The 17,220-nt window shown below is 38.8% G+C and overlaps 1 protein-coding gene across 3 annotated transcripts in view; it reads left to right on the forward strand.

The window, feature by feature from the left end:
* Positions 1-17,220, forward strand: part of FOCAD (focadhesin) — a 126,989-nt gene that overhangs the window by 79,345 nt on the left and 30,424 nt on the right. For all 3 annotated transcript variants that reach the window (XM_080372894.1, XM_080372895.1, XM_080372896.1), the window contains 5 exons: positions 341-529; positions 782-903; positions 9,935-10,027; positions 12,179-12,267; positions 14,415-14,456. In XM_080372894.1, coding sequence (XP_080229020.1) covers positions 341-529; positions 782-903; positions 9,935-10,027; positions 12,179-12,267; positions 14,415-14,456 — 535 coding nt within the window. The remainder of the gene's footprint in view (positions 1-340; positions 530-781; positions 904-9,934; positions 10,028-12,178; positions 12,268-14,414; positions 14,457-17,220) is intronic.

Below are 17,220 nucleotides of genomic sequence, written 5' to 3' on the forward strand. Positions count from 1 at the left end.
TGTTATTGGTGTAGCAGTGGAAGAGTGCAGTCAACAGCTCATGGAATAGTTAAGGCTACTTTTCTTCCCAACCTTAGTATCTGGCATGACCTACTCAGAGCCTCTTGAAGAAGTTGCAGTGGTGGCAAGTATGGTGTCAGAGAGTTGCTCAAGTTCTTGCTAAGAGTTCTCAGTTCTTTGACCTTGAGCTTTCGTCTGAAGTGTCATTACTAGTTTATCTAAACATAAGTCCCCTGAAGCACAGGTGCCATTTTGGGTTTTCCAGGGATCATTTTGCCTCTCAGTCATCAGGCTCTGACAGTCCCTTTCTTCTCTCCTCATTTTCTTGTACTTCATCCAGCATTTGAAGAGTTCACAGCATCACTTGTGAAACAGGAGATGACCAACATGCCCCGTGGTGTGTATCATTCTGCCTTGAGAGGAGGGGCCATACGCTCAGACCAGGGGAAGACCATGGCAGGTGTTCCAAATTTTTTGCTGAAAATGTATGAGAGGAACAAACAACCAGGCATGACACCAGGCCTTGCAGGTGAGCTGTCACTTTCTTGAAGTAGACAAGTGTACATGCCTTGACTCAAAGATTTCTGTGAATCTGAGGGTGAATCAGGTTAAGAGACAGTGACACACCATTTGCATATGCTTACATGTGCTTGTAAATTGTTGGCTTTATTAAATTAACTTTACTTTGCTTTGGATTCTCCACTGACTTGTGGAAGACTCCTGAACCATTAGCATGAGTATTGGTGTTGACCGATCTTTTCCCCTTTCCACCCTCTTTAAGCTGGCATGTTGTTGTGTTATGACCTTCCAGTCCACGTGGGCAAAGACGGAAAGCCTATTAATCGATTTCTGGTCAGCAGGGGACGGAATTTCCAGCAAATGTTGGTAGCCCTCCTTCATGAGGTAAGTTGCTGGCTTTTGTTTCCTTTTCAGAAGTATTATGCTTCCTTCCCTGTGTTACTACCTCATTTGTTTATGCTGATTAGGTGTTAGTGTCAGCTTGCAGTAGCGTGTATGAATGTGTCATAATTAACTAAACTTGCTCTGAGGGACAACTAATTTGAATTGAACATGTAAATACTTTTTTTTAAGTGTTCACTGCTCAAGTACCTGTTGTGAAAATCAAGTACAACAAACAGAGGCTGACTTTTGCTGTGATCTGCCTTGCAGACTACTATACCTACCTTATACCTGTCAACAGGTTAATATATATACCTGTCAGGTGAATAGCAGGTCTGAACGATGATGGCACTCTGTGGGGAAACAACATCTACACCTTGGTATTTTATTCTGTCTCTTAAATGTTTCAGCTCCTAGACCTATCAGGCTAACACCACTGAAATCATGGAGTTACCTTTGGTGTGGTTTTTGGAAAAAGGGCATGAAATAAGCCCCCGCTTAATCATTTCAGAAAATGAAGTGGTTGTAACAAAATCTTTCAGAGAGTTTATAATTATGATTCTTTTATGGTTGATAAAAAAATAATCACTGAAGATTTTGGAGAGCAGTAAAACAAAGTAATTAAACTGGATCCAGGGAAGTAAGTGTTTCTTTCCCAATTTTATGCCAATGAGAGTAGATACTAACAGAAGTGAAAGTATATTAATCTCTTTCAAAGTCCATAAAATAACTCTGTTAATACGACCATTTTATATTGCTGCAGAGGTTAACTACATGAATCTGAGGGTTATGATGCTCACAGGACATAAATAAGAATGTATTAATTGTACCAGTCTGATAGGAGCAAGAGAGCATAGATGATGATAGAAAAAGAACTTTTTAGAATTTAGATTGAGTCTTAGACTGTGTGTCCAGAAATGAGAACACTGTATGAGTAGCTGGACATTGTAAAGTTATTTTTTTTCCATCCCACAGCAATACCACTTCCTGTTCTACTTTTCAAGGATACAAAAGCATAAGTGGTCCCATTACTCCTTCTTTCTCTGTCCCATATACAGGCAGTTTGGGGCTATTAAAGATTATTTAATTGTATGCTGTTTTGTAGAGAGGAGCGTTTTCTTAAGAGCACAGCGTGGATCCTGTGTTTACAGTGAACCAGAACTGTATAATAGAAGGAAGTGTTTCAACATGCATCATGTACTTGTTGCAGAAGTTGGAAGAGGTATAATGAATGAAATACGGTTGCAGATGGGAGTGTGTCTACATCTTGATTTTGCTTTGTGACTGACAACCAACAGACCTGGAGCCTACCTGCTGCAAAATTCCGTTGTGATGCTAATGAAATCACTGACACCAAACACTTTCTGTTATGAAATAACTATAGCATATCCTGTGATGCACCCCCATGGCTCTCTCCTGGCTTTGCTTTCAGGTCCTCCTCTCTGCATGTTCACAGTGCATTTGTGTTGGTTCACTCCCTTTGGAGCAAATGAACTAGTTCTTTTAATAGCAAACCTGTCTGCAGCATAGTTTGCCTGAAGTTTCCAGTCAAGCGATGTGAATTGTGTACTGTGCTTAAGTTGGCTGCTTTGGCCTGGTGTGGTCTTCCAGCTCCGTACCATCTCTCAAACACTTTCACATGCTAGCATACATATACAGGTTTTACCTATCATACAGCATGTTATCATTTTGGTCCTTCTGAACTGTAAAGCCACAAAAAGTAATAATCATATCTTGTGGCCACAGAGACACCACGTGGATCCAGTAAAAGTTATGCCAAGTAGTACAAGGATGAAAGCCAGTCTTCACCAGTTGAGCTGTGGTCTAGAATTCCTCCCTGGTGCCATACGATAAAAGCAATGTCAATAGAGTTATGAAGTACTTGGCAAGTTCTTCTCTCAAACTAGTAACAATGGAAAACAAAACCCACCCTTAAACACATATCTCAAGATATCTAATCATGTAAACAAACTTAATAGATACTTTTCACCTAAACATCTTTTCTGCTAAATAATGAAAGCAGAAAAGTGAGATAATACCCCTCATCATCACAGGAGTTCGCAAGTAAATGAATGTGTTCTAACTACTTGGATGCTCCATTGTAGAGCACCAGGGGAAGTCCACAGGGACATTGCAAAATATGTCAGAGGGGCAGATTTAGAGTAACGAGTTATGAATGAAGCATGGGCTTGCATAGCATCCAGAAGGAAAAGCTCTGCTTTATATGTAGTTGCTTCATTCAGTGGGACTTGGGTTTTGTGCCAGAGGTTCTGGAGAAAAGCATGTAGTTATATTACAATAAAAGGCATGTATTAAAGTGTTACATAAGCTGAATCACAGTGGGATGAAGATCAGTTTAAACTACGATGTTGTAAACACTTGCCTGTAGCCCTATGAAAGCACCAAATACAATCTCTGGTAAAAAAATGAAATTTATTTGTGTGTACTACCAGTGATTTTAACATCCAGCAGCACATCAAAAATTGACTTTTCTTGTGCTAACAAACTACCTTCATAGAAGCACAACCTTAAAATGGTTTGCTTGACAAAGCATGGGTGTTTTACTACATGTGGTGAACTGGATGGAGTTAGTGAATACATACCAATAACTGGAGATAGAAGTATTTTATTGAGTATCTCAGTATTTTAAAAAGTCAGTTGATTCAAGGTGTAGTAAAACTAAAATCCAGACCTGTTTGAATTATAAATCTAAACACAAAACATTTTCAGACAATCCTAACTGCACCCTTTTAGTGAAAATTCACAGTAACTATAAAATTGTGATCAAAAAGTATCAGTATTTTTGTTCTTAGATTACTCTGCTTTAAAAGATGGAAAAGGGTTTTTTTGCCTTTTTTCCCTCCCTCTTTTTCCAACATAGAAAAGTTTGAGTTAATGTTTTCAGGAAAAAGGTATTTGGGCCTTTGGCTAGAAGGGAAGTGAGTCCCTGGGCTCATTCAACTAATTTCATGTTTGTTTAGTCCTTGGTGTTCTTCTGTGGAGCAGAGTTTAACAGTAAAAAACAGGGGCCTTAAGCTATACGTCTATCCCATAACAGTAGTGGTCTAAGAAAATTGACTTAGTAGGACCTAGGCTCATCTTTTCCCTGCAGTGGCTGTAGGAATTAACATGTTTTTGCGAAGTCATTGCTTCAGGAGTTCAACACAGCATATTAAACAGTTTTTTTAGGGGGTTTAAATTACCAGAATGACACTTCTTTGCTATTGCTTTCACCCATTTTTATTTTGGGTGGGGAGTTTTAACTGTTATAGTGACTTTTTAAGTAAAGTAAGAAGCATTTCATTAAAAAGAAGATTAAAATTTGCCTTGGAAGCATTGCAGTCAGCTTAAAGCTCTGAGAAAACTGTGAGGTGGATGTAAACACCAAGAAATTACAATTAGTTGGGAGATAGCAAGCATCCATTTGTTTTTATCTCTAAAAATCCCCAGCACTTGGCATTTCCTTATTTAGGGATTAGCAGTGATCAATATAATTGCCAAGTTTACATCTGTAGAATGTGAATTACAGGTTGCGTATCTTTCTGTATCTGTACATGCTTAGTTGCCATTATTACATTTCGGTTTTTGAAATCTGGGGCCTGGGGAGCGGCTTGAGGCAACCAGTTTCATTTTTGTAGGATTCTTTATGTGTAAAAAAGCATGATGCCTGAGATTCTGCTGCCAAAAAAGAAGAGCTAAATGAGGTTTGTATGCAGAAGAATGAATTTCTTCTTGTATGTTCAAAAGTCTATAAAGCATACAAGTAACAAATACCTAGGTTTAGCTGCCATTCAAATCTAACAGTAACAACAACACTGAAAAGGTAATTTACTGTTAAATCTTAATGGGCCAGACTTACTCTGTCTCCCAGGTGTTACTCTATTTTCTGAGGGACTGGATGCAGCTATAGTACCTGTCAACAGGATCAGATTAAGATGCAGAAGGTTTTTTTGATGTTATTTGAACTGTTATCTCATGGGAGGAAGAACATCTGTTCAATAAATGCTGTATTGCTTTTTACTGGTCACTGCTGACTTGAAAGAGGAGATTATCTTTCCCCCAGAAATGGGGATGTGCTATTTGTTTGATTACTAAACACAGCTTCATAACCTCTCTTTGAGAGGACATGTAAGTTACTGTAGTCACAGTGGTCAGAAGTCACATAGACCATGGGTCTTCTTTGTTTTCACTATGGCTGCCTGGATTGTACTGTACAAGTAGTCCCTGATGTTTATGATAGTCACCTGGGCTAGGTTAGCTAGTAATTACCTGTGACTGCTTCAGGTTTTGGAGTAATTCTTCCTATGAGTTTATAGGAATAATTTCTTACCAGCTGCACTTACCTCTGTTGTGAAAGTGAATGATGGTCACATATGTTCACATCTTGTACCATATGTTTTGATGGTTCTGTAAATGTATGTTTTGGGTTAAAGTTACTAGGCTTTCAGATGTCTACCTAGCTTTTCTTTCTTTAGTGGAGGTGAAGAGAACAGTTCATGCTGCAGGCAAAAAGCACAGAGGCAGCCAGCTTTTGGCACACAGGTGTGGTAAATGGTGGTTTTGACAGCCCTTTTGGTGCAATGTTTTTAAAAATTAAGGAGGATGATCTTGCCTTTGCATTTTTCCTGGTATTCAAGTGCTTTGTGTTGGAGCTCGCATAGTAATTTTGCTCTAATAATTAGTCATATTTACAGGCACAGTTGCAAAGTTGGGTGCCAGTGGTGAGTTGTACAGTACTAAATAATGCTCTACAAATAAAAGTCATGTTAGGCGCTCTGTATACTCATAGAAGAAGCATTACCTACTTCTATTTTAAGTGCATTCATTAAATGTGCTGTGATGACATGCATCCTTGAGCCATGAAGTGGAAAGCGCCTTCTGTAAATCTCTTTCCTGGTTTGATTTTGATGTAATCAAGAGATTCAAGGGCTTATTCAAACCTTGTATGGTACCTTAAGATGATAATCGGGTTTTCTGGAACGGAATTTGCTGTAGTGTATTCTTCTTTGCCTAGGTATTTGAATGGATCTAGTTCAGATTATGGACTACTTTGTACTGGTTTCCACCACTGTATCTCCTCCAATGATGAAACAGTATTCAGGAAGTAAGTTTGTTGACAGATTTTTGATTTTCTCCTCCTCAGTCTAATGTGCCTTGGAGAAAGACAATTTTTTTTTTCTCACAAAGGAATGCTGGAGGGGGAGGATTTGGAAGTGTATGCATGCAAGTATGTTAAAGAGAGCCTGTAAGCAAAATTGAGATTGAAAGACATGTTACTTCAATTTTTGATAGATATAGATATGTAATGCTAGCCCTGTTTATGGAATCACTGAGGCTGCAGTTTATATGTCCCATATGTGAGAAGAGCGTTTAAATACATGCCTAAACATTTCACTGACATATGGGTGTTGTCTAAGACCTGCTTTCAGAGCCATACATTGTTAGAGATCAGCTGAATTTAGGGACCATGTGAGTTCACAGGGCTGTCAAGGTGGAAACGTGTTGTACTTTTTAAAAGACTGTAATGGATTCCCAGTCTCCCTGGTCTACAGCAGAGTTTAAGATGGGCCATAAATATTAATGATATCATAATTTCTAGCTTCTTTAAACAGTATGATCTCAGTTAGATACCCAGGGAAATGACAGAAACATGCTTTATGTCACTGTTCCCTAATTTTATTTTGTGTGCCCTCTGCTGGCTGTTTATCAGTGCAAAATGATCTGTGGCAGCACAAAGGCACCTGTGCTGAAAAAAAGCTCATCAATAATCTTGCCATGGTGTTTGATCTTTATTGGGAGTGCACTGGAGAGGGGAAATGAGCTTCTGATTTCATTGAAAATTACTTCCCAGTCTTGCAGAAGTCTGCAAAACTTGTGTTGTGTGTTCAGAAGTGCTGAAATATAAGAATAGTATCTCCTGTCATTTGCCAGCACACTTTGTCTTGGATTTTGGGCAACAAAGTCTATGCTTGTGTGTCATTTCAGGGACAGATGTCCTTCTTAACCATCAGTCAACAGGCTCTGAGTACTAGCTCCTAGCTCATGCTCTTTCTTACTGCCTGAGGTATCAGGGTGCAGCTCTTCCGTGAAAACTACTTGACAGCCTGGTCTGGTTATGCTGCTTCCTAAGAACATTGCTTCTGCGTGACAGTGTTTCACAACCAGTCATTGCTAGTTCAGAAGTCCCTTGTGCCTCCTTTCATGTGCTTCCCCCCGCCCAATATCTTCTTACACATAAATTATGTGCTCAAAAGAATCTGAACTTCACTTACTGTCAGCTTTGTCTATGCTCGCTAGTATTAGTTAACCAGTGCTTAATGTAGTTGTTGTTACCACTGTGTATGCAGTGATAGAGAAATAAAGACTGATGGTTTCCTGTACTGAAACAGCAGGTATCGGCACTGCTTAGGTGATCATCTTCAGCACTGTATCCAGTCATTTTCAGTCGTAGATGAATTTTACTCAATGTGAAGATACCCTTTTGTCTTTATCTCATTCCACGTATCTGCAAACTGTTAACTACAATGAAGCGAGTTATTTAATTAAAAGCTGCTCAGCAATTCTGCTGGTCATCAAGCACATCTGCAAATTTTAGAGAATGTGTAAAGTGCTAGTAATAAGTTCCTGATTAGACCATGTTGTCTAGTTGCTTTAAATGCAACAATACACCTAAAACTTTCTATTTCCTGCATGAACACTTGAAGGGTTTCAAAGGCCTGCTTTTTATTCTGGTGCATAATTGTGGATTATGTCGTGAACATTATAGATTATCATGAGACCAGGCAAATCTAAATGCACAAATCTAAAATAGTTTCACAGTGGAGGCAAAGGGGAAGACTAGAGCTGCTGCAGATGCCTCGGGAACCTAAGGCAAACAATTCTCACTGGAGCCTTGACTGCTCATCAGCTTGTTGGAAGAATTGATGAGCAGAGGTGGGAGGAGGGTGTGAATAAAACTTTGACTGAAAGGGAAAGACTAGTATTATTGGCTTATTTAAAGATGAGATCTCTTGTTTTTCTGCAGGGTGTTATTTGTGTTGGCTGTGCAGTGGAGCAGGTCATCTCTTTTCGTTGACTTTTAGGTTGTATTTATTTGTATAGATATATTAGTACTAACTCAAAAACGGTTTTTAAGTTCACCATTGACAGTGGGCATGAAACTTTAGCACAGTCCTTTGGTTTTTGTTCTAATATCCATGTAAAGAAAGAATATTGACCATTTTATGTAGATCATTAGGGGCATAAAATAGAGGAGGTGGAGAAGGAAGACTTTGGAAGATAAATAACAGACAAGAGGAGTTCAGTTTATCTTGGTTAACCAATCTGTACAGAGGAGGCTAGTGGAGCACATGATGGAGAAAGAAGGGGTTTGCACACCTTGAAGCATGGAGTATATTACATGTTATTAACAGTGACATGTCTCTGTAATAAAATAAAACAGGAGGAATAAAAAGGAATAATAATAACCTTCTGGGATTAAGCCTGGCAGAGAAGTTACTCTAGGTGGGCTTTGCACAATTTTGATCACAGCGCACAGGGTTTTCCCATAACTCAGGGTGTCTGGCATGTTCTTTTAATTTAGAAATAGGAATTGTATGCCTTAAACAGTGGATACTGAGATATATCCCATCTCACATTAACCTGACATGTTTGCCTTTCCTTTATTAAAAACTGATTACTCTGGAAACTGCTGAGATTAAATAATTTATTTCCAATGGAGTCCAGATGGCTGTGATGACATTTTTTTCATTTTTTTTTTTGGTAGAGACAGACAGTAGAAATAATTGGACAGTAGCAAGAAAGCCCAATTTTGTATGCCTACCATGGAATATGATGAGATATAACAGTGCACATCCATCATTTTAATTACAGAGCTTGTGTTGTTTATGGGTCTGAAAACACAGCAGTTTAAAAGGAGAGGACACCTGAACTCCTGTCTTAGGGTAATAAAATGTTGCTGCAGTTAAGGCAGTAATGAATAGAGGGAAACAGAGACTTTTCTAACTATATTTTTTGTGAATTAATATGTTTTCATTTATATATTGCGTAACATGCAAGTTGCGGGGAGAGAGGTGCATGTATCACACAGGACTGACATCTGGGAGAACGTTCTGGGTGGCCTTGAATTTGTGACCCACTCTGTTTAACTTACCCTTGTAGTTATTTCACTAAGCTACCAAGGGCTAGAAAATGGCTTGTTACTGAGATCACTTGACTTCATTTTTGCTTTTCAACATGTTCTGGAAGAGTCTTTGAGTCAGTTTGCTATGCTGCTTACTGAAGAGAACAACCTTGGGCTCCTGAGGAAAGTCTGTGCACATATGTCACATTGTATAATTGAATGTTTGAGTTATTCTTTTGCTGTGAAGTTGAGGTTGTCATACCTGTATGAGATTTGGGGGCAGGCAGGGAGAGCTGTCACATATTTCTTTAAGCTGTTTGAGGTGGTGCTTTCCTCCTGTTAGTTCTATACTGGTGCTTCCTAGAAAGAAACTTTGTGGTTCCTTTCTTTTTTTAACAATTCATTTCCTTAAAGTAAGTTTTAACTTTGTACCTGAACACAGGTACATGCTCAGTCATAGGTACTAACTCCTTTTGAATAGTCTCCCCTGTGTTTAGTCATCTGCTTGTATTTTGTCTGTTTAAAGCTTTTAAAGCACCTAAGATTTACAAAAACTATGACAAGCGTAAACTGCACTAACGTCTTTGTTACATACGTATTTTTGTCTACCAGTACTACTAAGTGTTGTGCTTTTTGCTACATGTAATTGCAGCTCTCTCTGGGATCAATTATCTGTTGAACTACCTGAAGCAACCAGTTTTGCCTGGCCTGGGTAACGAAGGTGAAAGTAACTTGATGTGGGTAAAGCCAGAAAGAGAAACAAAGTACCTTGTCATTTTAGTTTCCTACAGCCGTGTGTAATGTCCTGTGGGCGCAAGCAAATGATCGCCTGCAAATCACAGGTTGGAGAATATATTCTGCCTGTGTTAGACTTAATGTAACCGTGTCTACCCTTTCTGGTGTGTTGCACAGGTTAACATTCAACCTTCTGAATGGCACCGTTCCGTATTGCTGCCACAGTCCTGGTTAGGATTTATGAATCGAGCCTACAGTGCAGTCCTGCAGGTAATTTTGAGGTACATAATTGTGCATGTTAATGCCTATCCAAGTGGTATGAGTTATATTTTTACCAGCAAGAGCATTCATGCAAGTAAAATAATTTAAAAATAAAGCTTTAGGTGTTTACTGATAAAAATTTTTGAAAAGGAGATAAAAATGAGTCTTCTGGGATACTTTGTAGAAGGGTAACTTCTGCTTACAGTTCAAGTTCTTGCAGTCGTATTCTTGTATCAAGTTGCAGAATGTGTCAATTCTTAATATTTTTAAAATGTTAAATTTTAGCTAGAGCTCTAACCTATTATTTTGGGTAGGAATTTTGTAGTAATAGTATCACAAAGGAAACAGAAGCTGTTGAGGGATGCTTCATTAAACAGAACTTCTCCAACCAGCATGTTATGCTGTCACACTGTGAAGGACTAGTCTTGATTTTTCCACCCTATCTAATGACTAGAAAATATCCTAAAACCTCTCTTTCATTAGGTTAGCTGACATATCTAGAACAATGTAGTGTCATTTTGTTTTTCAACAGGGAAATGATCTAAAAAACTTTTAACAAATATCTGCATTCTAGAAGGCTCTCTATGTGCTACTGGAAGGGCTTATTTGTATTTCCAGACCACGTGAGCTGTTTCCAGTGTGAGCAGTGCAGGTTGCTGAGCAAATTCTAGAAGTTTTGGCTGTTCCTTCTTTTGCTGTGCAACAAAACATGTGCTTCTGTAACATTTGCAAAACATAATTTATCTTGGCCACCAGCAAAACAGCAGATTCTAAGCCGAGCCAGCCGCATTACAAAGCACGCAACAGCTTGTAACTACAGAGGGGGCTATTGTTGCTTGCATTTAGTTACTTTCCTGTTTTGTTTCCTCTCTGCGGCAAGATTTGACCAGAAGCTGGCATTTACCAGACTTGTTTCTGAAAGCCTCTCAAGCATTTTGTGGCATTTTACATGGCAATAAAGCCTGTTTTGCTTGTTTCTCAAGTCCCTTATTGGAGACTTTGTATCTAACTCCTTGTGCTTTTGTAGTACATTTCATCTGAGATGGCCAAAAAAACCTGCAGTCCAAGTAGTCTGGATAGTACATAATTCAGTTTTTCTGAATAGCTTGTAGAGTACTCATTTCTACATTTTGGAGGCAGATGTTCATAGAGTCCAGCTCACCAAAACACTTTTGTGAGGTTTTTTTTCCCTTTGGACACCTGGAAGTCCTCTAGTCTTTTATTATGCATATTCACATGCTTACACACTTCTTCCAGTTTGTGCATTCAGCATGTTTTTGAGACTGAAATCAACCTCATCATGATGATCCTATGGGATTTAGTAGAGAGCTTAAGCCAATGTTTGTGTGTTTGGGGAAATTTGGCATAGTTTTTATGTAGCCTTCGATTTACTCTGCTTCTTGAATATGCTCTTTCAGTCTCTGTGGAGAGTCACATTTTGAGTGGCATCTGAATTTACAGGATCAGCTCTCTTGTATTCTCAGGATTTTGTGCACACACAAACTATGAGAATTCAGTACCTGAAACATGCAGCTTATGCGCCTGTGTTTTTCACTTAAAGCATAATAACTCCTAAGGAGTAGTAACAGACAACCTAAAGAAGGTGAGATGTACTTGCCTCACAGTTGGAGGCAGAACATTTAACAAAGCTGCTTAATATATTTAGGTAACAATTGTTAGAGGCTAGAATCCATATCATCTTCTTTAAGGTACAGAAATAAGTAGGAGGTCACAGGGAGGTTGGGGTCATAGAATGGAAAAGGATGAGAAATTCTGCTTTAAGTAGTGAATCCAGAAGGTGATGTTTTGTTCTTGGAATATATTTTAGCTAGCAGGCTAAATCTCGTTCCCTGCTTGTTGTACTAAATCTTGTTCCCTGCTTGTTGTACTCACTCCCAAGGAAACTTGACTCTTTGCATGCACTAGGAGAGATGTCTCCTAGTGGCCACTTGAGCCATCTGCAGCTTGTTTTCCTCAGAATTAAAAAATTATCAATTCTTTTACTTTTACTGTATTGTGTATTACAGTGGGATCACATATGAAAAGCAATCAAGTTCACGTATGAAGTAGCCCTCAAGTGAAAGGCTACATCTGTTACCTAAGTGTTCTCTGAAGAAATCTTACGATGATCTACTTCTGACTTACTCTGTAATTCTGCAGGGGAGGCAGGCAGAGCTGGAGATGCAGTTAAAACATGGAAAAGAGGATCCAGAAGAGGTGCAATACAAACAATTTACAGCCTGGCTCTGGTAAGGAAGTCCTGTCTGCTCCTGATCACTTGTAATGACAAGCGAGGGGTCAAAGGAGGGCAAGACTTCAAAGCCTTTAGTTTTGTAAGTAAGGCTGTAGGAGCACTAATTAAAAAATAAAAAACAAACAACAGACCACCACATATACAATGACCAAGGCAGGGGAGAGTGCGAATAAAGAGACTGCTGGGTGATTGTAAGGATTCCCATATATGGGTTCACAGGTGCCTTCCCTTCTACAGTTCCTGAAGCTTTGTGGTGTGAACAACTGGATGGAATGGAAAACTGTATTTGTTTTGTCATGTTGAAGCAGAAGGATTATGAAAAGAGAAAACTTACATGTGGAGACTTAAGTGAGCTGTCTCATTGAAAACAGCTTGATAAAACAAATTAAGCCATGGTATGACGTATGATGTAGTGAACTGAGACACAGCTCAATTCGTATGGTAAATTGACAATGCTGAGCCTGAGGTTGTTGTTTAAAACCAGACACCCTAATCCATATCCTCAGCTACTTCTGCTTCAGTCAGCTGAGGAGTGTCTCTCAGTCAGGATTTAGCCATGTATGTGCATGACCAGGGGGACAAGGTGGTAAGTAGGAGGCTTCATGCAGAGAAAGGACCACGTATCCATAGGCAGTATAAATATGTTTCTGTGCTTGTTCATAAGTGCATTGGGAATGAAATACGTACAAGTAAAACCAAAATGCCCTTTGCCCATTTCAGTCACAAAGGTGTTACTAAGTCCCACTTAAGAGGAGTACAAGACTTGTGTCTGTTGTTTTGGTCCAGCTAGTCTAGATTAGTGGGTTTCATAGTAGGATCCAGAAAGATACACTATAGTAGAAGAGATTATTTAGGTGGCAGGTGGCACAATTTTCTGTTGTTGCTCTACCCGATCCCTTTCTTGATAGGGTATAAAGAGAAAACATTTTATCTTTCTCTTTAGGAGAATGCCTATAGCAGTGCTGCTTTTATAGATTTCTCCTGAGCTGATTTCTGTTCTGTATTTCCTAAGTAGTGTTAATGTCAAAAATGAACAGACTTCCCTTAAACAGTAGCGAAATCAAAGCAGTAAGTAAATGCGGAGCACAGTATTAGCTTTCGTATCTTTTCCTATTCCCCCTTAATTGCTTGGTGCTTCAGGGCTCTAACTTCAGTACCCATTAAGCATTTGTATTGCCCACTGGGTTTAACCTGGTTGTAGAGAACCTCACATAAGCTGTAGTGTTAATGCTTTATTGTTGTAAGTACTGTGCAATTTTGCATTGGTATTTGCCAAGTTGGTCTAAGTGTTTCTGGTGGAGTTGGGTTTGATACTGTGCAAAGATGGTGTGGTTGTGAAGGAAAGTCTGAGTAGGTCTCTTTTAAAGCCTGAGAATAACTCAGTCTTATAACATATGGCCCTATTTTATTAGGCATACATTTTTAGTCTTCTAATCACATGTTGTGGAACTGTGGTTGGAGTGTAGCTTTTTCTGTAGGGTGGCAGTCGTGGCCAGGATGGTGTTGTATGTTGCCGTATAGAGGATCTCTTTTCTTACCCAAACCTAGCAATACAGAAGATTCACTGCATCTCTGCTTCTGTCTTTATATGAATGCAAAACTAAACAAATGCAAACAAGTACCCTATTATAAATCAACTACAGTAATGTGTAAGAAACTAACCACTCCTATGGTTTTCATTTAAATGGATTCAGGTTACTATACTGCCTAATAGCATAACTGCCCATAGTGGTTTCCAGCACTATAGTAAGTGCTGGATAAATTGTTACATTTGTCTGTTGTAAAACATTTTTATTTTATTATGCTAAGACATAGCACAGTGATCTGGAAACTTACGTGTAACAGCTCAAAGGACAGATTTACGGCTATTGTATGCACCCACATTTTACAAGAACTGGAATGAAGTCAAATAAGAGCCCTTTATAAAACATTGGTAGTGCACACGAGCATGAAGAAATGTTCAGTGGTACATAAGCACGTTTACAGTTTAATGCTTGTGATTAATTTGCGGTAAGTCTTCTAGTAGCTAGATGAGATAAATGTTAACCTAGAATAAATGCGTGTAAGGTATAAGGAGAAATTAACTGAGTTCGTGCTATAATATAATGAACATGATGTAAATTCTTTCTGTTTCTATTGCAGGGTCAGAGATATGTTGACTGATGTTATTAAAGGTGCTTCCAGGTAAGAACTACTGGTGTATTACAGATGAAAATGAGGTCTTTTTTGTGGCAGAATATGTAAGATGATAAATTCTGCAATTGGTTATCTACCCAGTTTCATGATTTCAGGAAAGGAACTCTTTCCTGCCTTGTGCTTTCAGATTTTTACCACTGACTGTCAGGCTGATGCCTAATTTTTTGAGTAAAGCCTGGGTAGTGCTATATGGGCTGTGTGTTATATGTTTTGGTTTTTAACTCTTTGTCTCAAGTAGCTTCATTTATCTAGAAGCTGGGTGGTCTTTAGTGGAGTATTGGCCCTTCAAAACTGTCGCACTTTCTGTTAAGGTATCTGTCTCTGTGTCCAGATGTCCCAAAAGGCAGGAAATTACATGTTTTCATGTTGTGAAAGGCTTGTTCATTTGCTATTAGAATTAGCATGGCTTTCACGCAGCAGTATTGTAACCTTCCTTCATAGGCTGCTGAGGTGGTTGGACTTCCTCCTTTCACTCTCCACTGGCAGCTAGCTTCCTATTCAGCGTTGCCCTTGGTTAACCTGAAATTGGCCACTTGCACCAGGTTAAGCAAAAGCATCAAAAATAGTGAATCTTCATGAGAACAAGTACTTAGAGGATGTCATATCATAAAGATGTCATCAGTGAAAGAATTGCAGGGAAATCTCACAGGCCGTTTCAACATTGGTATTCTTGTAAATGTATAAAAGACCAGTTTGAAATATTTTTGCAACTTGAGAATTCTGGAGATTTTAATTAAGACTTTCCATAAAGGTTTGAACTTTTCCTTTTTTAACTTATCATCATTCAGATATTTAAAACATTCCCAGCTGTTCCATTTCCTTACCTGTTGGTCCATCTTGAAGGAGTCAGTTAAAGAGGGTTGAAATAGGAAGATCTGTTTGATATTTTAGTTACTCAGTAAAAATACCAGTGTTCTAAGATAGTAGAAAGAGATAAATAAAAGAGGAACAAAATAACAAACTTCAAATATATCATATTCTGTGTCCTGGGATTAACATTATGGTTTTAGTTACAGAAGTTCATTAGCAAAACTAGTTGAGGTAGGAGCATTGCCTAATTTGAGAGGGATGGATGAATAACATCCAGCTTCCATGAGCATGTAGATTTAGAAGTTTCTGTCTGAAGTACATAATGAAATGTAACCTTTTAGATGCTGTTGATCAACAGGAACAAAGGTTCTGTACATAGATTAGGAAGTTATTTAAGGCAAGAGATATGGGGGAGATTTCAAAGAAATGAACTAAGCACCTACTTGTAATTATTTTGAAGTGTCTCTTACCTGAAAGGAGGTAGTTTTATTGTTCCAAACAGGAGAGGTCAATGACTTTCCACTAAGATCTGTGTGCCTTATTTTAAGAAGCAAACCACTATCGTAGTTTAACCCCAGCCAGCAACTAAGTGCCACATAACGAATCTCTCACCACCCCAGACCCTGCCCTCCTCTGGTGGGATGGAGAGGAGAATCAGAAAAATGTAAAACCCATGGGTTAAGAAGAGTTTAGTAATTGAAATAAAGTAAATAATAATAATAATAACAACAACAACAAGAAAAAATGTTGTAATGAAGAGGAGAGGGAGAGAGAGAGGAATAAAACCTAAGGGAGAAAAAAAACAAGTGATGCGCAATACAGCTGCTCACCACCCACTGACCGATGCCCAGCCGGTCCCTGAGCAGTGATCAGCGGCTCCTGGCCAGCTCCCCCTGATTTATATACTCAGCTTGATGTCCCGTGGTGTGGAATATCCCTTGGCTAGTTCAGATCAGCTGTCCTGGCGCTGCTCCCTCAGAGCTTCTTGTACACCTGCTCACTGGCAGAGCATGGGAGACTGAAAAGTCCTTGAATTAGACTAAGTACTACTTAGCAACAACTAAACCATCAGTGTGTTAACAACATTATTCTTCTATTAAATCCAGAACACAGCATTGTACCGGCTACTAAGAAAAAGATGAATTCTATTCCAGCCAAAACCAGGACAACCAGAAATCCAGAAAGTATTTTTGTTAGGAAAATGAGATCTTTGGGTCTGGAACAAATGCCTAAATTTGCAGTGTAGGTGTATTTTTACCGCAACAGTTGAGGAAGTTTTTAGAAATGGAACACTGATGCAAAAAGTATAGTACACTGTCAACTGAGAGAGTTCCAACAAGATTATATTGCATATAACATATTATATATGTTTTTCTGGGAATGACTGGGTTATCAACATTTATCTTTTCATGAGCACAATTATATTCTTTCCTATTTGTAGGTAGCAGATATTTTTTTCTTGGTTCCTTAGAAGTAAACATTTGCACTGTGGTGGAAGTTACTACTCTTTGAAACCCGTTATTTTCCTTTATGTTACTGTTTTCATAACATAGGGGAGGTAACTTTAAACTTTTTTTTTAAGCTGAGATTTCAGTGATGGCAGCTCTGCTAAATCTTCTGAACAGATGCTGTTGCAGTGAAGTGGCACCTGCCTCTCTACCATTCTCTGTTTGAAGAGCTTTTTTTGTTGTTCTGTGTAGAGATAGTACTAGCTAAGAACAACTGGTGCATTTCTGTGAGTGCTACTTGCTCTGCAGAGTGGCAGGCTTCATTATAGTGGAAGCAAGCTTCTGGTTTTATACAGCTTTGTTTGTGCTAGGCTTTATATAAAAGTCAAACAAGAAAAAAGACTGAAACACTTCTGTCCTCCATTCTTTCTCTAATTCCTGAGATGAAATGCGATAGACTTTTGCTGAGCTAGAAGGCAGCTCAATAAAGTTGC

Source organism: Falco punctatus (genome assembly GCF_963210335.1).
Source record: "Falco punctatus genome assembly, chromosome: Z".
Lineage (NCBI taxonomy): Eukaryota > Metazoa > Chordata > Aves > Falconiformes > Falconidae > Falco > Falco punctatus.